General features: G+C 43.7%; 1 protein-coding gene across 1 annotated transcript in view; it reads left to right on the top strand.

The window, feature by feature from the left end:
• Positions 1–20,853, top strand: part of LOC130283216 (calcium-activated chloride channel regulator 1-like) — a 45,139-nt gene extending 24,286 nt beyond the window's left edge. Inside the window, exons 7-14 of the mRNA XM_056532420.1 lie at positions 45–272; positions 2,090–2,267; positions 3,849–3,955; positions 6,614–6,835; positions 9,509–9,779; positions 12,526–12,690; positions 16,717–16,947; positions 20,337–20,853. Of these exons, the coding sequence (XP_056388395.1) occupies positions 45–272; positions 2,090–2,267; positions 3,849–3,955; positions 6,614–6,835; positions 9,509–9,779; positions 12,526–12,690; positions 16,717–16,947; positions 20,337–20,722 (1,788 nt within the window). The 3' untranslated portion in view covers positions 20,723–20,853. The remainder of the gene's footprint in view (positions 1–44; positions 273–2,089; positions 2,268–3,848; positions 3,956–6,613; positions 6,836–9,508; positions 9,780–12,525; positions 12,691–16,716; positions 16,948–20,336) is intronic.
• The last annotated feature ends 723 nt before the right edge of the window (positions 20,854–21,576 follow it).

Raw genomic sequence — 21,576 nt, forward strand, 5'->3', positions numbered from 1 at the left:
TTATTTATTTGTAAGATTTGAATTGAACCCTTTCACTATTGCAGAACAACCGATTTGGGAGAGTACGTCAGGCAGCGGACATGTTCTTCACTGAGAGCATTGCAGAGGGGACTTACCTTGGTATTGTCGAGGTCTCTATATACTCATATCCATCATCTAAGCTGCTACAAATCACTGATGACAGCGTCCGAGAACATCTGAGAACTAAACTTCCACCCACAGTATCAGACTACGGATCTGACTTTTGTCTTGGTATTTTAGAGGCATTTAAGGTAAGTTGATCTGATCGCTTTCCTAATATGTCTACTTTAGGAAATACTTAAATTTGGAATAAAATAATGCTGGAGCAATGTGTTGTTCCTCTGTTATTGTTCCTGGAAAGCAGGTGATAAACAATCCTCTTGTCCCAACACCAGTGTTTCCCAACCAGGGTGCCTCCAGTTGTGGCAAAACTACAACTCCCAGCATGCCCGGACAGCCAAAGGCTGTCCGGGCATGCTGGGAGTTGTAGTTTTGCCACAGCTGGAGGCACCCTGGTTGGGAAACACTGCCTACACACTGTGACCTTGTCCATTCTGTGCTGACAGTATCAGACTGGCGACACACCTTCTTGACAAGGGGCATGGCACCACCCAGTTGTCAATTTATTAAAGGGGTACTCTGGTGGAAAACTGTATTTTTATTTATTTATTTTTTTAAATCAACTGGTGCCAGAAAGTTAAACAGATTTGTAAATTACTTCTATTAAAAAAAAAATCTTAATCCTTCCAGTACTTATTAGCTGATGAATACTACAGAGGAAATTATTTTCTTTTTGGGAACACAGAGCTCTCTGCTGACATCACGACCACAGTGCTCTCTGCTGACATCATGACCACAGCGCTCTCTGCTGACATCTCTGCCCATTTTAAGAACTGTCCAAAGTAGGAGAAAATCCCCATGGAAAACATATGCTGTTCTGGACAGTTCCTAAAAATGGACAGAGATGTCAGCAGAGAGCACAGTGGTCATGATGTCAAGCAGAGAGCACTGTGTTCCAAAAAGAAAAGAATTTCCTCTGTAGTTTTCAGCAGCTAATAAGTACTGGAAGGATTAAGATTTTTTTTTAATAGAAGTAATTTACAAATCTGTTTAACTTTCTGGCACCAGTTGATTTAAAAAAATAAAAATAAAATGTTTTCCATCGGAGTACCCCTTTAATACATTTACTTTTAAATTTAAATCTGACATTCAGAATTCTAGAAACAAAAATGCACCAGAATTGTAATTTTATGAGATATCATATTACTGTATATAGCAATATTAGGGTCATGTGATATACGCAGAGTTCCATTGGTCAGGACTGACAGGTTTGGCTATCCAATGAGCTTTGTTAATATATAAGGGGCTGCTGCCACTAAATTCTCTCTCTAGGCCTGAAGCCTACTCTGTCCATTTTAAGAACTGTCCAGAGTAGGAGAAAATCCCCATAGCAAACATATGCTGCTCTGGACAGTTCCTAAAATGGACAGAGATGTCAGCAGAGAGCACTGTGGTCATGATGTCAGCAGAGAGCACTGTGTTCCAAAAAGAAAATAATTTCCTATGTAGTATTCAGCAGCTAATAAGTACTGGAAGGATTAAGATTTTTTAAAAGGGGTAATTTACAAATTCTTCTCGGGGACTGATAAAAATGTTATAAATGTTATGTTGTTGTATGATGTTCATACATGGATATTTATTTGGTATGTTAAAATTGCTATTTGTTTGGGGCCACCGGGGAGAATAGCGGGAGAAAAAATACTGCTTGCGTCGACTTTTTCTCCCGCTACTCTTTCTGGAAAAACAGCGGTGCCCGATGGACCCCATTGACAATAATGGGGTCCATCGGGACCCGCTGTTGCCCGTTTCGCCCCGTCAAAATGACGGCCATCAAACCCCCCCCCCCCCATCAAACCCCCCCCCAGGAAAAAACGGTTTGACGGTCGTTCTTGACAGGGCGCAACGGCAGTGTGAAAGTAGCCTAAGTGGTAGGTATGTTTGGGGTGGTGTTTTAAGGGGTCCATAGCAACTAGACTGTCCCCCAATAATTCAATGTATCGTCCCACAGATCAACAGGGAGAGCGGATCATTACCTGGTACTGAAATAATATTATTGGCAGATGGAAACGATATAAAAGGTTCAATTCGTTGCCTTTCTGACATTGAAGAGAGCGGAGTCGTCATTCATACCGTAGCCCTGAGCAATGAGGCGACCAAAGAACTGGAGAAACTTGCTGATATGACGGGTGAGGGGCATTCTGGGTCTGCCAGATGAACCCTATGTGTACGATAGAATAAATAACCCTTGAATGTTCTTCAGTGCCGACCCCCTATGGGTCTGGCATGACTAAAGAGAATAGCTTTTCTAGCTCTGGCTGTACAGTTGGGGTAGAACTACAACTCCCAGCATACCCTGTCAGTCACTTGGGATCAGATCATCCTGGGAATTGTAGTTTTTTGTTAACAGGAGGAGAGTTGCAGAGAGCAGACTAATGCTACAGAGCAGAATTTCCCAACCAAGGTGCCTTCAGCTGTTGCCAAACTACAACACCCAGCATGCCCGGACAGCCAAAGGCTGTCCGGGCATGATAGGAGTTGTAGTTTGGCAACAGCTGGAGGCACCCTGTTTGGGAAATACTGCTATAGAGAATGCATTGGAAGTCACAGTCTCCATATTGGTTGCCTTTAGCCTCCGCCGAGGTCAGGGCCCCAGTAGAGGCCAAAGCCAATATGGAGATGATAGGGATGACCCTTATGTTTCTAATGACTGATCAATATATTACTACTAATATGCTGAAATGGAAAAATATATTTGTTACCTACCCCTTAACCCATAAACCAGCTTGCAATCTGCAATCTACGATGGAGGCCTTGCCATAACGCCGGCACGACCGAGATAAGAAGTGAGAGACAAAATATCTGACGGACAGAGAACTCTGGAATTTCCCTGTAGAGGAACCTGGACACTAGATATGCTAATATATATGGACGCAATAATCAAACAACCAATAAAAATGTAACATGCTGAATTTGACGTCATAACTAAACCTCCTCTTTTGTCAAGTACTTCCGGAATTAAACAGAACTCGTTTGGGGCAGCTGCGAGTATGCTGAGAAAGGATATATTATACCAACATCCTGTCTGGTGTATATTCCTGGTGTATATAACAGCAAAGTCAATCACATTTGAAAGCCTCTCCTCGAGCCATCCTTGACAGAGACACAGTAACTTACCCTAGTTACTCCGTGTCAGATATCAATTGTACAACATCTTTTCTTAGAATTGCATTGTACTGTTCCTCTATTGTTCATCCTGGAAGTTTATAAAAAAAATTGCATAAGTCCCACTCACTATGAGGCCTTTATTATGGGAAAGACCCAAGATAAAGAGTTGATATGTAGAGAGTTGATAGGAGATGTTTTTTTTTTATTTTCTCTTATATTCCGGTGCAGCAGAGTCCCATTGCTGGCAATAGGATTCCGCTGCACAGCTGTCACGCCCCCTCCCATAGGCTTGCATTGAGGGGGGCGGAGCGTGACGTCACACGGGGGCGGGCCGTGACATCACAATGCTACGGCGCCTGTGATCGCCAGTAATCAGACCCGGAGCGAACGTGCTCCGGGGACTGATTGTAATGGGGTGCTGCGTGCAAGATCACGGGGGTCCCCAGCGGCAGGACCCACGCGATTAGGCATCTTATCCCCAATCCTTTGGATAGGGGATAAGATGTCTTAGCACCGGAGTACCCCTTTAAATAGGCCTCTGAAAAATGAAAAAAAGGCGAAATAATGTAGAAACAAAAATCCTTTTTTTTTTCTTCCTTTAGGAGGTCTGAAATATTTTGTGGCAGATCAAGAGGAATCACATGATTTGATTGACGCCTTTGTTGGAATTGCAAATGAAAACGGAGGCAATTCCGCCAGGGTCAGCCAGGTAATGTGGATCTCCAATTCATAGGATACTACACATTCTACTATTAATATTGTAACTATTGATCGCAAAATGACATCCTATAACACATTAGGAAGAAGGTGGAGTTTAGTTCTAGATTGATTCCAGATTATTGGATAATTATAGACAGGAAGGTAGTCTAAAATTAAATTATCCGCTAGAACTGCTGATTCTCCTTGCACAGTCTTGTGAGAGTTAAAGCGTATCTGTCAGATCCTATGGGAAAAATAAACAACTGACCATGTACATGTCATTTTTTTTTTTGTCTTTCATTTTCATCAGTAACAACATATAAAAAGTTTTTGGATCTGACAGTGTCCATTTAAGGCTGCATTCACATCTCGGTTTTACACTATGGGTGCCGGATCCGGCTGGGAGAGGGGCAAACCGGGCTCTCCCGTACCCCAGCTGGACCAGCGCTGAACTCCATTGACTTTAATGAGCTGACCGGAGTCAAACGGTGACTCCGGTTGGCTCATTTTTGACCCGTATCCAGTTTTGTGACCGTACCTAGAACCGGGAGAGCCCGGTTTGCCCCTCCCCCAGCCGGATCCGACACCCGTAGTGTAAAACCGAGATGTGAATACAGCCTAAGATTACCCTGAAGTTCAGTACTGGAAACGACAGCTGGAAATTCAGGATTCCAGAGTGTTTGCTGACAGACTTAAAGGGGTACTCCCATGGAAAACTTTTATTTTTTTAAATCAACTGCTGCCAGAAAGTTAAACAGATTTGTAAATTACTTCTATTAAAAAATCTTAATCCTTCCAGTACTTTTTAGGGGCTGTATACTACAGAGGAAACGGTTTACTTTAGATTCCTATGATGTCTTGACCACAGTGCTCTCTGCTGACCTCTGCTGTCCATTTTAGGAACTGCCCAGAGAAGGAGAAAATCCCCATAGCAAACATATACTCCGCTGAACAGTTCCTAAAATGGACAGCAGAGGTCAGCAGAGAGCACTGTGGTCATGGCATCCGAGAAATCCAAAAAGTAAAGCATTTCCTCTGTAGTATTTAGCCCCTAAAAAGTACTGGAAGGATTAAGATTTGTTAATAGAAGTAATTTATAAATCTGTTTAACTTTCTGGCACCAGTTGATTTAAAAAAAAGTTTTCCATGGGAGTACCCCTTTAAAGAACATTGGACAGATCAAAGTCATTATGTGTTACGACTTCTATTTCATCTTCTCCTATCTATGAGTTGCCATCACACCCCCTCCCATAAACTTGCATTGAGGGGGCGAGGCGGGATGTCACACGGGGGCGGAGTCGTGACGTCACGATACTCCGTCCCCGTGGCGGGAGGCATAACACTGAGAGCCTCCAGCGCTTCCTGCAGTGCTTACAGGTGGGTGCTGCATGCTAGATGGCGGGGGTCCCCAGCGGCGGGACCCCCGCGATCAGACATCTTATCCCCTATTCTTTTGATAGGGGATAAGATGTCTTGGGGCCAGAGTACCCCTTTAAATTATGATGCAGCCTTCTTATCTAGTATCTTTTTTATCCAACTTACATTCCATAAGTTATTTTATGACCTTACAGTTTTCTGTGACTGTGCATTTCCCCTGTGGTGGCGCTGCAGAGAGACGGACATTAAAGGAGTAGTCCAGTGGTGACTCAGTGGTGAGCAACTTATCCCCTATCCTAAGGATAGGGGATAAGTTGCAGATCGCGGGGGGTCCGACCGCTGGGGCCCCCTGCGATCTCCTGTACGGAGCCCCGACAGCCCGCGGGAAGGGGGAGTGTCGACCTCCGCACGAGGCGGCGGCCGACACGCCCCCTCAATACAACTCTATGGCAGAGCCGAAGCATTGCCTTCGGCAATCTCCGGCTCTGCCATTGAGATGTATTGAGGGGGCGTGTCGGACGCCGCTTCGTGCGGGGGTCGACACCCGCTATCTGGGCCGAGAGCCGGGGCCCCGTACAGAGAGATCGCAGGGGGCCCCAGCGGTCGGACCCCCCGCGATCTCAAACTTATCCCCTATCCTTAGGATAGGGGATCAGTTTTTCACCACTGGACTACCCCTTTAATTGCCAGGTTTCCCCATAGAATCAGATGTGCTGGGGGTCCTAATAGGGCAGCGGTCTTCAAACTGTGGCCCTCCAGATGTTGCAGAACTACAACTCCCAGCATGACCGGACAGCCAACGGCTGTCCGGGCATGCTGGGAATTGTAGTTTTGCAACATCTGGAGGGCCACAGTTTGAAGACCACTGTAATAGGGGAACCTGTGTGATCATCTAATAGAAGGGATTTTCCACAGTGGTTAACCTTACTCTTACTCTTATTAAAAAATCTTAATCCTTTCAATAACTATCAGCTGCTGAAGTTGAGTTGTTGTTTTCTGTCTGGCAACAGTGCTCTCTGCTGACATCTCTGCTTGTCTCGGGAACTGCACAGAGTAGAAGAGGTTTGCTATGGGGATTTGCTTCTACTCTGGACAGTTCCCAAGACAGGTGTCATCAGAGAGCACTTAGTCAGAAAAGAACAACTCAACTTCAGCAGCTCAGAAGTACTGAAAGGATTCAGATTTTGTAATAGAAGTAATTTACAAATCTGTTTAACTTTCTGGAGCCAGTTGATGTATAAAACAAAGTTTTTTCCTGGATAACCCCTTTAATTTTCTTTAAATCTGGCAGATGGAGAGTGCGACCTTCAGTGTGAACCCCACACAGTGCATCAGTGACACAGTGTATATGGACAGCACAGCGGGGGCGGAAACTTTCTTTACAGTTACCTGGCAGTATTCTGATCTATCCATCAACCTGGAAAATCCGAATGGAAAGATATATTCTACTGCAGACTTCACCACCGTACCAGCTTCTCATCTGAGCCGACTAAAGATTCCAGAAGTAGCCGCGGTAATAAAAGAACAACTCAGGAACAATTCATGACATTTACAGCGTAGTAAATATCAAATCAAATGACGAAACATGTAAATTGTCTTTCCTAAAAACTGTCATTACCATTCAGAATATCACTCCCATCATGCCTCAGGATACAGCATAGATTTTATTTTGTCATTAGATTGGGGGGCCCTTTCTTCTGAGCTCATTGGCGCCCCCTGCTGAGTGATTTTACATGAACTGTCTTTTAGAGTATTTACTTTTTTTTAGGAAATTTCTTTCTCAAAATTGGTTGACATTTTTTCATGTTCAGTCATACAAACTAAGTTAAAGGGGGTTATTTTAGTACTTACCTGGCAGACAGTAGTGGACGTGCTTAGGAAGGATCTGCACTTGTCTTGAAGCTAAATGGTTATGTTGTGAGATTACCATAATACTGTGGCTAGCTTTCTGTGAACTGGTATTTCCTGTTTGAGTTTCCTTCTTCAACTACGAGTCCCACAATTCCTTGTTTGTAAGTGTGAGGTCACTTTTCTCCCACACATCAGCCACCTCACTTATTGAAGCACTAATGAGCGCATTTCATGTAGCAGACCAGTGTTTTCTAACCAGGGTGCCTCCAGCTGTTGCAAAATTACAATTAATTGCAGAATGATACCCTACCACCCAGCGGTCGCTCCACCCATTGAAGCAGATAGGCTCCCTATCAACACCTGGCTAGTGATGTAATGTCTTGGGTTGCACTGAAACCTAAGACAACACTCATTTTGTATGCTGTTAAAAATAAACTTTGGGGCATTAATCACATAAGAATTGCGAAATTATCACACACAGGTACAGACACTATATTATGAACTACACTAACTTTATGACCCCTGTAGCAGAGTCTAATAAAAAAAAAAATCCTGAAATACCCCTTTAAAGGTGTTATCCCAATATCAAAAGTTATCCCTATCCACAGGGCAGGGGAAAACTAGGTGATCGGTGGGTGTCTGACCAATGAGACCCCCATTTTCATGGCCGGTTGCACACCCCCACCAATCAGCTAGGTACTCAATATCCCTCATTTCACTACTAAGGATGACCGACCGTCTTATGTGATTGCTCCTCAGATCATCACACCAGCAGGGGGCAGTGTGTCGCTCCACAGCAAAGGCAGGTTAGAAGTACTCACCACGAGGCCACCTATATTCCAACCCAACCCGACCATTGCCGGATCCCAAACACAACTTTGACTAGTCACTAAAGTCTATAGCAATACAGGCTTTTTCTTAACAACATCACTCTAAACTAAGGTGACGGTGGCTGGCTGTCAATGTCAGGACACATAATGGGCGTCATGATACCAGATTTTCTTCTGCTAATGGTCCGAGCATGGACAGGGGTGTGTAATGAAGAGACAGGGGCATGTAATGAAGAGACAGGGGTGTATAATGAAGAGACAGGGGTGTATAATGAAGAGACAGGGTGTAAATTGAAGAGACAGGGGCATGTAATGAAGAGACAGGGGTGTATAATGAAGAGACAGGGGCATGTAATGAAGAGACAGGGGTGTATAAAGAAGAGAGAGGGGCATGTAATGAAGAGACAGGGGTGTATAATGAAGAGACAGGGGTGTATAATGAAGAGACAGGGGTGTATAATGAAGAGACAGGGATGTGTATTGAAGAGACAGGGATGTTTAATACAGAGACAGGGTGTGTAATGAAGAGACAGGGGGGGTGTAATCAAGACATAGGGCGTATAATGAAGAGACAGGGATGTGTAATACAGAGACAGGGGTGTGCAATGAAGAGACGGTGTGTAATGAAGAGACAGGGGCATGTAATGAAGAGACAGGGGCATGTAATGAAGAAACAGGGGTGTATAATGAAGAGACAGGGTGTATAATGAAGAGACAGGGATGTGTAATACAGAGACAGGGGTGTGTAATGAAGTGACGGGGGTGTGTAATGAAGAGACAGGGGGGTGTAATCAAGACATAGAGGGTATAATGAAGAGACAGGGATGTGTAATACAGAGACAGGGGTGTGCAATGAAGAGACGGGTGTGTAATGAAGAGACAGGGGCATGTAATGAAGAGACAGGGGCATGTAATGAAGAGACAGGGGTGTATAATGAAGAGACAGGGTGTATAATGAAGAGACAGGGATGTGTAATACAGAGACAGGGGTGTGTAATGAAGTGACGGGGGTGTGTAATGAAGAGACAGGGGGGTGTAATCAAGACATAGGGGGTATAATGAAGAGACAGGGATGTGTAATGAAGAGACAGAGGGTGTGTAGTGAAGGGGCCTCCTGTATCTGGATGGTGGACAAGGAAACTGTAGGAGCTGCTTGTGCTTGTCAGCAGATCAAACAATTCTCTCTACTGGGTCATCCCCTGCTTCTCTCAATGCTTAATATTCCCCAGCTTGAAGTCTGTCAACTGAGCAAAATGTATTAGAGTGCATTGTAGAGGTATGTCTAGCAGTCAGCAATTTCTCACCAAGAGGAACACTACCCAAAAGTAGCCTCTGAGAGTATTTTTATAGGACAGCAGGGGAAGCACTTTTCGCCCTCTTGTGGCAAGACCCAGTGTCTGACCTCACCTGTAATCATTTACATATCTGTCTCAGACATAACTGCATGCCTAGTTTTCTGTCATGGAGTGTGTTACCAATAACGAAACTACATTTATTTTGTCTAGAGTGGAGCCTGGAACTTCACCCTCTGCAACAACGACACACGGGATCAGGTATTAGGTATAGTAGTGACCTCCAAATCTGCCGGTGTGAACGAACCGCCCATCATTGTAAATGTCCATATGAACAACGACACAAACAGGCACCCCGCCCCCATGATTGTCTACGCATCTGTAAGCCAGGGGCTACTCCCGGTGAGAGGGGCAAATGTCATTGCAGTTATCACCTCGGAAGACGGCGACCGTACTGCTCTGCAACTTCTGGACAATGGAGCAGGTAGCAAAACTTTATATGATGCATTCTTTATATTTAATTTTTGTAACAAATTTACTGTGTACCATAGGTTCATTTGCCTCTATGTATAATCAACATATTGTATATGGCTGCTTAAAGGGGTACTCCAGTGGAAAAGATTTGTAAATTACTTCTATTTAAAAATCTTAATCCTTCCAGTACTTATCAGCTGCTATATGCTCCACAGGAAGTTCTTTTCTTTTTGAATTCCCTTTCTCTCTGAGCACAGTGCTCTCTGCTGACACCTCTGTCCATGTCAGAGTAACAGCAAATCCCCATAGGAAATCTCTCCTGCTCCTATAACTCCTGACATGGACAGAGGTGTCAGCAGAGAGCACTGTGGTCAGGCAAAAAAGAAATTAAAAAAGAAAAGAACTTCCAGTGGAGCATACAGAAGCTGATAAGTACTGGAAGGATTAAGATTTTTTAATAGAAGTCATTTACAAATCTGTTTAACTTTCTGGCACCAGTTGATTTAAAAAAAATTGATTTCCACCGGAGTACCCCTTTAACTTTACAAGTTTTTTTGCATTCCCCACTGAGGGCTTATCTGGCTGTCAAATACTCATTTGGGCCCTCCATACAGATGTATGCTCAGTCTGGCTGAGCATACATGTTTTCTCTATCAGGAGACATGGACTGCCATATACCTTTATCAGCATCTTATTTTAGCATCTAGAGGCACACTAATTGGGAAGCACTGGAGTAAGTGGTGCATCTACTTTTTCCAGACTTTACTGGTATTAAAAGGGTACTCCGGTGGAAAACTTTTTTTTAAATCAACTGGTGCCAGAAAGTTAAACAGATTTGTAAATTACTTATTTAAAAAAAATCTTAATCCTTCCAGTACTTATTAGCTGCTGAATACTACAGAGTAAATTATTTTCTTTTTGGAACACAGAGCTCTCTGCTGACATCTCTGTCCATTTAAGGAACTGTCCAGAGCAGCATATGTTTGCTATGGGGATTTTCTCCTACTCTGGACAGTTCTTAAAATGGACAGAGGTGTCAGCAGAGAGTTCTGTGTTCCAAAAAGAAAAGAATTCCCTCTTAGTGTTGCTCGCGAGTATTCGCAATGCAAATTTTATTCGCGCATATCGCATATTCGCGAATTCGCGAATATAGCACTATATATTCGTAATTACGAATATTCTTTTTTTTTTTTTCTTCACAGTACACATCACAGTGATCACTAGTGTTGAGCAGCATAGGTCATATTACGAATATGCGATATTTCGCGAATATATGGACGAATATTCGTCATATATTCGCTAAATTCGCATATTAGTAATATTCGCGTTATATTTTTCGCATATGCAGAAATTCGCATATACGAAAATTAGTATAACCATTTCGAATGTATACATATTCGCAAATGCGAAAATCAAATCACAACAATATTCGCATATACGGAAATTAGTATTGAAAATTTGAATATCTGGATATTCGCAAATGCGAAAATATCTGCACAAATATATTCGCATATACGAAAATTAGCAAAGTGAAAATTACATAAACCAAAATTCGTACATCCGAGGATTAGCATAACCCATGTTTGACATAAGTTAAAATTCGCATATACGAAACAGTGTAATAAAAAAACCCAGCAAAATGCGAAATTTTTTTTTATTTTTATTTTTTCAAAATTTTTGTATATGCGAATTTCTGCATATGCGAAAAATATAACGCGAATATTACTAATATGCGAATTTAGTGAATATTATTTGCTAATTTTCGTATAAGCGAATTTTTGCTTATGTCAATTATGGTTTATAGAATTTTGGCATATGCGAATTTTTGTTTATGGTAATTTTCGCATTTGCTAATTTTAGTATATACGAATTTTACTTATGCGAATTATGGTCTATGGTAATTTTGCGTATGCGAATTTTTGTCTATGCTAATTTTCGCATCGTTCGAATTTTTGTGTAAACAAATTTTTCACATGCTAATTTTCGCATTTATGAATTTTTGCATATGCTAATTTTCGCATTTGCGAATTTCCGCTTATGCTAATTTTTATATATGTAAATGTTCGCATACGCGAATTTCCGCAAATGCGAAAATAAAACGCGAATATTATGAATATGCGTATTTAGCGAACATATGACGAATATTCGTCCATATATTCGCAAAATATCGCGAATTTGAATATGGCCTATGCCGATCAACACTATTCCCTCTGTAGTATTCAGCAGCTAATAAGTACTGGAAGGATTAAGATTTTTTAATAGATGTAATTTACAAATCTGTTTAACTTTCTGGCACCAGTTGATAAAAAAAAAAAAAAGGTTTCCACCGGAGTACCCCTTTAAGTTAATTTCAACTCAGTCCCACTGAAGTCGATGGCACTGAGCTGTAGTACCAGGCATGGCCACTATAGCTCTGTGGTGTGTAAATGATGAATGGGAGGCGGTGCTCCAGCCAGTCAGCTGATAGGAGCAAATGTTGGGAGTAGTAGGACTCTCCTACTGGTCTAATATTGACGGCCTATCCAGAATGTTATCGTGTCCATATGGCTGTTTCATGGGAAGTAGAGGACCAGGGCTCAAGTCCTGCAGTAACGCATGGGAACTAAGTTCCTGCACTTTTTCCACAGCAGGTACATCTTTCCAATTAGAAGGACCAGCCCATGAGTGAAAATCTTGGATGAGTTCCCACACTTTTTTTCCCTAGACTTGACGCCTGGTAGAGGGCCTCCTTACATGAAGTCTGTTTCCATTCACAGGTGCCGATATTGTAAAAGACGATGGTGTCTACTCGAAATACTACTTTAAGTTCAGTGCAAGCGGAAGATACGGTCTAAAAGTGCGTGTCACCTGTCATGTGAGTGAGTGCAGACTCGTCCATCCTAAGAATCGAGTTTTACACTTACCGGGCTTTGTAGAAAATGGTAAGAATGTGACATTACTTATCTGTTGTACCTACCTGCCAGCTATGTGACTTAGTGGGTATTTGCCATTTTATATATACTAGTTGAGTAACTGGCATTGCCCGCTCTTCCTCTCTAAACCCTGTGGGAAAGGAAGAGCAACAATAACGCTCTTGTCCTCATATCCCGACCTCATATACTGTCCTCATATCCTGACCTCATATACTGTCCTCATATCCCGACCTCATATCCCAACCTCATATACTGTCCTCATATCCCGACCTCATATAATGTCCTCATATCCCGACCTCATATCCTGTCTCATATCCTGTCTCATATCCCATCCCAATAACCCGTTCTCATATCCCAACCTCATATACTGTCCTCATATCCCGACCTCATATACTGTCCTCATATCCCGACCTCATATCCTGTCTCATATCCCACCCCAATAACCCGTTCTCATATCCCAACCTCATATACTGTCCTCATATCCCGACCTCATATACTGACCTCATATCCCGACCTCATATACTGTCCTCATATCCCGACCTCATATACTGTCCTCATATCCCGACCTCATATACTGTCCTCATATCCCGACCTCATATACTGTCCTCATATCCCATCCTAATAACCCGTTCTCATATCCCAACCTCATATACTGTCCTCATATCCCGACCTCATATACTGTCCTCATATCCCGACCTCATATACTGTCCTCATATCCCGACCTCATATACTGTCCTCATATCCCATCCTAATAACCCGTTCTCATATCCCAACCTCATATACTGTCCTCATATCCCGACCTCATATACTGTCCTCATATCCCATCCTAATAACCCGTTCTCATATCCCGACCTCATATACTGTCCTCATATCCTGACCTCATATACTGTCCTCATATCCCGACCTCATATTTCTGTCCTCATATCCCGACCTCATATACTGTCCTCATATCCCGACCTCATATTTCTGTCCTCATATCCCGACCTCATATACTGTCCTCATATCCCGACCTCATATACTGTCCTCATATCCCATCCTAATAACCCGTTCTCATATCCCGACCTCATATACTGTCCTCATATCCTGACCTCATATACTGTCCTCATATCCCGACCTCATATTTCTGTCCTCATATCCCGACCTCATATACTGTCCTCATATCCCGACCTCATATTTCTGTCCTCATATCCCGACCTCATATACTGTCCTCATATCCCGACCTCATATACTGTCCTCATATCCCGACCTCATATCCCGTCCGAATATCACAACCTCATATCCTGTCCTCATATCTCAACCGCATATCCCGTCCGAATATCACAACCTCATATCCTATCCTCATATGTGGACCTCATATCCCGATCTCATATCCTTTCCTCATTTCCTGCCCCCATATCGTGACCTCATATTCTGTCCTTATAGCCCCTCCTTTTATCCCAACCTTATATTCCATCCTCATATCCCAGGAAACAAAAGCAGACGAGCGCTCCAGTGTGCAATGATTCCCAATTAGATAAAAAGGATCCACAGGTAGGAAAAAACTCACCAGTTGTGCAATAGACCAGGCACAACGCTCAAAAGATTCCATGGACACTCGCGTCCTGCAGGCTCGGATACTGTTAATGGTCCATTAATAATGGAGAATAGTCTTGGCAGCAGCTTCAACCCTTCACTCACATGTTCATGTGGAGTCAGCAGTAAACAGGAGGTTCCCACACTAATTAAAGTGCAGGTTGTGGGGATGTGCAAGAAGCGTTGCCATGAATAATGTGCAAAAATGTGAAAAATGTACAAATTTATTACAAACATGAAACGCGTTTCAGGGACGATCCGCCACTTTCACCATAGGGGGAGATTCATCATTGCTTTTAGAGCATTTTTTTGGTCTATGTTTTGGCGCAGTTCAGGCGCAAGCAGCATATTTAGCGGCTTTTATGCGTCTTTTGATATAGACAGTTTTACACTTTTTGCCTACCCGTAGAACTTTTTCTTTTTTGACCATGCAGTGGTCGCGTATTTATCATTTGCGACTTTTGCCAAAAGTCGCTATTTTGTGTGCAAAGGTACTATTTTAGGCACAAAGTTACACCACCTACCAGTAGGCGTGAGAATCACTTCTACCTTCCACAATTCAACCTTTAACCTCTTGTGGACAACAGCGTCCCACTCCCCTTCTACGACACGTGCTTAGGAGCTGAGCGGGGGTCATAGCTGGGTGGTCCTGGCCGCTATCTGCCACCATGACCCATCCCTAATGCCAGACATCACCGATCACCCGGCTTTAACCCCATAGATACCGCAATCACATTTGATTGTAGCGTCTAAAATGCAAGTAGAAATGTCCCAGCAGCTCTGTGAAAGTAAATAAAAACACCTAACCTGCCAAATTCAGGACTCGGGAAAGTGTCTACTTCCCTCCCTCACAAGCGTCTAGAAAAAGTGTATGTGGTAGAGCTTTTCTCACCACAAAATTCATCATCCTGCTGCACCTTGGAAAATAGCTCTACCGTAGACATTCTTTGATAAATCTGGGCTTAAATGTCTGATGAAAGGGGCGGATCATCCCTGAAACGCGTTACACGTTTGTAATAAATTTGTACATTTTTCTATTTTTCGTGGCAGCACTTTTTGCACATCCCCACAACCTGCACTTTAATTAGCATGGGAACCTCCTGTATATCCTCATATCCCGACCTCTTATCCTGTCCTCCTATCCCATTCTTATATTGTGTCTTCATATCCCATCTTCATATGCCGTCTTCATATCCTGTCCTTTTATCCCAACCTTATATTCCATCCTCATACTCCATCCTGTTAGATTTCAACAGGCCTGATTCTATTGTTTGCTAAAGATAAGTCATCACTATTCAGAAACCATGAACTCTCCGCTGAGCCAAGTGTTTATCTGTATGGGGGGATTGCGAGAGATACCTGACAGCAATCTTATGTGTATAGCCCAGCGTTATCCAGGTAGAGCACAGCTTGTTAGATCACATGACTCAAAATCCGAACAAGATAAGTGTAACGCTCACATTTCTGAAGACAGGAACTCCTGTGTATGTGGATCCGCTGGACCTGTGTGGCAGATGACTTGGACCGTACCAGGGAGCGGAGTCTACGGTGCCGCTGGTCTTCACCAGAGCCCGCCGCAAAGCAGGATGGGCTTGCAGCTGCAGGCGACACCCAGGTCGCTACCCCTGGCACGGCTCGACCACACAGGCGGCTGAGGAGATGCAAGGCACAGGAGGGATGAGGCAACTCGTAGTCAGGATAGCAGTAGGTCAGGGCAGGCAGCACAGTAGCGTAGTCAGGACGTAGCAGGAGTTCAGTAGGCAAGTGGCAGAGGAGCAAGGTAAAGTCACAAGAGCAGGAGATCTGGTACACGGCAAGGCAATACTATGGAACGCTTTCTCTAGGGCACAAGGCAACAAAGATCCGGTAGAGAACTGAGGAGGGTGGAGGAATTTATAAACAAGCCACAGGTGGTTACACTAATGAGCGTACTGGCCCTTTAAATCTTAAAGCTCCGGTGTGCGCACGCACTAAGCGACGGGGACACGCGCGCCGGAGCAGAGAGGTGGAGGCAGAGGCAGGAGAAACACCCGGAGAGTGACGGACTGGGGCTTGCATGCGGGCGCGTCCCGCGATGCGAGTCCCAGCCCCGTCGGCAGCAGAAGGTAAGGGGACCATGCGCTCACGGCCAGCATGTGAGGCCAGAGCGCATAGTGTAACAATGAGTAATGGAAAGAATTTACAAAGTTATATTACTTTTTATGAGTAGTTATATATACTGTAGTGTTTCGAGATGCCAGGGCACACGGGGAAACACAAGGTCATCTGGCTAAACACACTTCCCATTAGTCAACCACAAGGTGTCTCAGCAGGGGCCCTACTGTGACTGTGATACCCAGGGCCCATATCAACCTTGAGCCGGACCTGAGTTAGGTAGAATGTTCTTCAGTAATCTTCCATTGTGAACTATGGGTTATAGATGAGAAGATACAGGATGATCTGTTCTCTATCATAACTCCCCAGGTAAGGTTATGATGAACCCATCATGGCGTCCGGAGGATGATGTTCTGCCTGTACTCGGAGGATCGCTCCAGAGAACCGCTGCTGGCGAATCGTTCATGGTGTCTGATGTGGTCAAAGAGGAAACAGATGTTTATCCACCGGGGAAAATTACAGATTTACAGGCCAAACGTATAGATGACACCATAGTCTTATCCTGGACAGCACCTGGTGACGATCTGGACATCGGAAGCGGTATCAAATTTTATACTACACTGGGGAAAATGTTTTTTTTTTTTTTTTTACTTGAATTATATGACCATCTCTGCTAAAACTAACAGTCTGGAAGTGTCACCCAGCTTTTCCAGACCTCTGTATAACTAGGTAGATTTAAAGGGATACTCCACTGCCCCAGCATTCGTAACATTTTGTTCCGAATGTTGGGTGCGGACGGCAGGGGTTGTGACGTCATGGTCACACCCCCTCAATGCAAGTCTATGGGAGGGGGCGTGGCGGATGCCACGCCCCCTCCCATAGACTTGCATTGAGGGGGCGTGGTGAGACACGTGACCATAACGTCACGACCCCTGCGTTCGGAACAAAATGTTCTGAACGCTGGGGCAGTGGAGTATCCCTTTAAAGGGGTACTCTGGTGGAAAACTTTTTATTTATTTATCTTTTTTTTTTTTTTTTTTTTTTTTTTTAAATCAACTGGTGCCAGAAAGTTTGTAAATTCAGATTTGTAAATTCTTTCTATTAAAAATTCTTAATCCTTCCAGTACTTATTAGCAGCTGTATACTACAGAGGAAATTGTTTTCTTTTTGGATTTATTTTCTGTCACGACCACAGTGCTCCATGCTGACACCTCTGTCCATTTTGGGAACTGTCCAGAGCTGGAGAAAATCCCCATAGCAAACAAATGCTGCTCTGGACAGTTCCTGACATGGACAGAGGTGTCAGCAGACAGCACTGTGGTCGTGACAGAAAATAAATCCAAAAAGAAATGAACTTCCTCTGTAGTATACAGCAGCTGATAAGTACTGGAAGGATTAAGATTGTTTAATAAAAGTAATTTACAAATCTGTTTAACTTTCTGGCATCAGTTGAATAAAAAAAAAAAAAAAAAAAAAAAGTTCTCCACCAGAGTACCCCTTAGTAATATTTTGAATCTGGGAATTCAAGGTAACTCCCCCCCCTCACAGTACAGCCTGGTAATGGCAGAAATATTGATTAGCAGTCATGTGTCCCAGACAGGTGGAACTAACTTAAAGCAGAATGGAAATTTTACAACCTGGAAGGAGAAATGATTTTTAGTGCTAACATGTGCCTCTATTTTTCATAATACTTATTACATTTGTGGTGAACTTGTGGGGATGTAGGGTAGGAAGGGTGTAGCTGTGCAATGATGAAAGGGGGTTGGATTAACCCTTAAAGGAGTAGTCCAGTGGTGAACAACTTATCCCCTATCCTAAGGATAGGGGATAAGTTTGAGATCGCGGGGGGTTCCGACCGCTGGGGCCCCCTGCGATCTCTTTACGGAGCCCCGACAGCCCGCGGGAAGCGGTGCCCGACACGCCCCCTCAATACAACTCTATGGCAGAGCCGAAGCGCTGCCTTCAGCAATCTCCGGCTCTGCCATAGAGATGTATTGAGGGGGCGTGTCGGCCGCCGCTTCGTGCGGAGGTCGACACCCGATATCTCGCCGGAGAGCCTGGCCCCCGTACAGAGAGATCGCAGGGGGCTCCAGCGGTCGGACCCCCCGCGATCTCAAACTTATCCCCTATCCTTAGGATAGGGGATAAGTTTTTCACCACTGGACTACCCCTTTAACTGTCGTGACGCCAGGGTGCGGGTTCTTCTTCTCTCAGGATTGAGTTTAGTTGAACTCACGGTTTGGTATTCGGCTGAAGTTAGCAGGCCTCAGGCCTAGATTTGTCCGGTAGCTTTGCACAGAGCTCCGCTCGCTGTCATATCTCGGGGGAAAGAGAGAGATGATTGGGTAACAGTGGCCTTACATGGAAAGCGGCAGACTCATAGCTTATTGGTTCCCACCATCTGTCAGTCCTTTCACAAAGCATTGTGGTACATCATGTGACCCACTCACGTTACCTGAAAAGTCCTTAAGCTTAATCTAACAGTAGGCTTAGTAGACATGTGACCTAAGGTTCTGGAAGTACTATATATATATATATATATATATATATATAAATTATATACATTAAATACATAAAATTAAAGAAGGAAGAGGTGACAAGGGGTTATCCCACTAGGAGGATCCTACCGGTATGCAGGAACTCTGACTTTGGGGACTTACTACACAAGGTACGGTACAACGAGAATCTGACACCCTGCTCCCCTCGCACTAAACCCAATATAATGGGTTATGGAGCGGATGAAGAACTTTACAAAAAGTTGTCACTCGTAGAGTTACGGCACTGTAATCCTCCGGCTGCATTGCACAGCTCTGCGCAATGGAGGCAGGTAGGTGCCCATTGTTTGTGGAATATCAGCCAAAAATTTTCCACTTGGACATTCTGCAGCTATTCCGCTGTGTGAACATGGCCAAAGAATGTCCTGGCTACTCTAACTTCCAGGTAACCCTGCCCGCTATTTTGATTAAAAGTTATACATTTTATCCCAGATGTGGCATGCCTAAGATTTCACAAATACACCACTAACGAACTGAATGTCTATTGTGCATTTTTACTTCACAATTGGCTCCCATCTCCCATGATGCACTTCTTAAATTGAGGAGTCCCTGTCACATCCCAAAAAGGTGCCTAGCACCTTTATTTCTCTCACAAATACTTTCTATCTGTTGCTCACTTGGTTTGTCGTTCTGTGCTCTGTAGGGGACATGTGCTCACTCTGCATGACACATTTTCCTCCCTGAGTCTGCTGTGCTGGGTCTCTTCATCCAGGCTGCATCACTGCAGGCTGCTCTGTAACTCCCTCCTCTCTGTTTTCATGCTACAGTCCCATAGGACAGAAGTAAGCACAGAGGAGAGCTGATCCCACTCCTTCACTTCCTGGACAAGTTAAAGAGGTACTCCACTGGAACTGGTGCCAGAAAGTTAAACAGATTTGTAAATTGCTTCTATTTACAAATCTAAATCCTTCCAGTACTTATCAGCTGCTATATGCTCAATAGGAAGTTCTTTTCTTTTTGAATTTCCTTTCTGCCTGACCACAGTGCTCTCTGCTGACACCTCTGTCAATTTTAGGAACTTATTAGAGTAGGAGCAAATCCCCACAACAAACCTCTCTTGCTCCGGACAGTTCCTGACATGGACAGAGGTGTCAGCAGAGAGCACTTGTGGTCAGACAGAAAGGAAATTCAAAAAGAAAAGAACTTCCTCTGGAGCACACAGCAGCTGATAAGTACTGCAAGGATTAAGATTTTTAAATAGAAGTCATTTACAAATCTGTTTAACTTTCTGGCACCAGTTGATTTAAAAGAAAATGTGTTCCAGTGGAGTACCCCTTTAATGTTTTGCCAAGATATATATCATATAAAGTTTTTTAATTTAGTGCCCATTTAAGGATAGTTCTCGAAATGCATTTGCCTTAATCTTCTTTTTCTGTTTTCCATTAAATCATATATTGATGTTTTTATTTTTCGGTTTTTTTTTTTGCTTTCCAGCTTGGCGTTACGAGTTAGGAGTGAGCAACAATATTGCAGAACTCAGGGACGACTTCTGGGGTTCTGTTGTAGTCGACGTCCCTCTCAAACCGAGTTCAGCCGGATCACGGGAAAACTACACATTTATTCCAAACCATGACGAAGAAGACATTGTCGTCTTCTATTTTTCTTTAGTCTCAGTGGATGAAAACCTGCAGAAGTCAGCGCCATCAAACATAGCTCAGGCTGCCATCGGGGTTCCTTCTTTCGTTGCGCAATGTCCCACACAAAAACCTAGAACCTGTACAACGAAGCACGTCCAAGTATGTGATGCCGGATCCACGTCTGCGCCAACGCAACCAGCGAAATGCCCATCTAAGCCGAAACCAAAATGTCCCACTAATTGACCTAAAACATTCCATACATGTTACTACAGTGCAATATATGTGGTGAAAATAACTTTATTGACCCCAAACAGTCGAATAACTGGAGTCCAATGGGCCCCAGGACAAATTTTAGACCTTACACCCATCCCCACTTCCACTGCTATGCCCACACACATTGGGACAGATTCATCAAAACCTGTGGAGTAGAAGTTGACCAGTTGTCCATAGCAACCAATCAGATCGCTTCTTTCATTTTCACAGGCGAAGAAGCAAATTGATTGGTTGCCATGGGAAACTGCACCACTTTTCTGCTGCACAGGTTTGGTAAATCTCTTACATTATGAGGGAGATTTATGAAAACCTGTCCAGAGGCAAAATTGACCAGTTGCCCATAGCAACCAATCAGATTGCTTCTTTCATTTTTCAGAGGCCCTTTGTGAAATGAAAGAAGCGATCTGATTGGTTGCTATGGGCAACTGGTCAACTTTGCCTCTGGACAGGTTTTGATAAATCTCCCCCTATATGTGCAGAGGAAAAGTTGCCCAGTTGCCCATAGCAACCAATCAGATTGCTTCTTTATTTTTTAAAAGGTCTCAGAAAAATGAAAGTAATCTGATTGGTTGCTATGGGCAACGGGGCAACTTTTTCTCTCCACAGGTTTTGATAAGTCTCCCCCAGTGTGCATCCACCTTTGGCAAAACTACAACTCCCAGCATGCCCGGACAGCCTTTGGCTGTCCGGGCATGCTGGGAGTTGTAGTCTTGCCATAGCTGGAGACACACTGCTTGAAAAACACTGATTTACGGTCTGCCTCTAAAGTATGTACACCATTGTTTATATGAATACTTCCTTAGGGTATATTCACACGTACAGTA

The sequence above is a fragment of the Hyla sarda genome, chromosome 7 (genome assembly GCF_029499605.1).
Source record: "Hyla sarda isolate aHylSar1 chromosome 7, aHylSar1.hap1, whole genome shotgun sequence".
In the NCBI taxonomy this organism is placed as follows: domain Eukaryota; kingdom Metazoa; phylum Chordata; class Amphibia; order Anura; family Hylidae; genus Hyla; species Hyla sarda.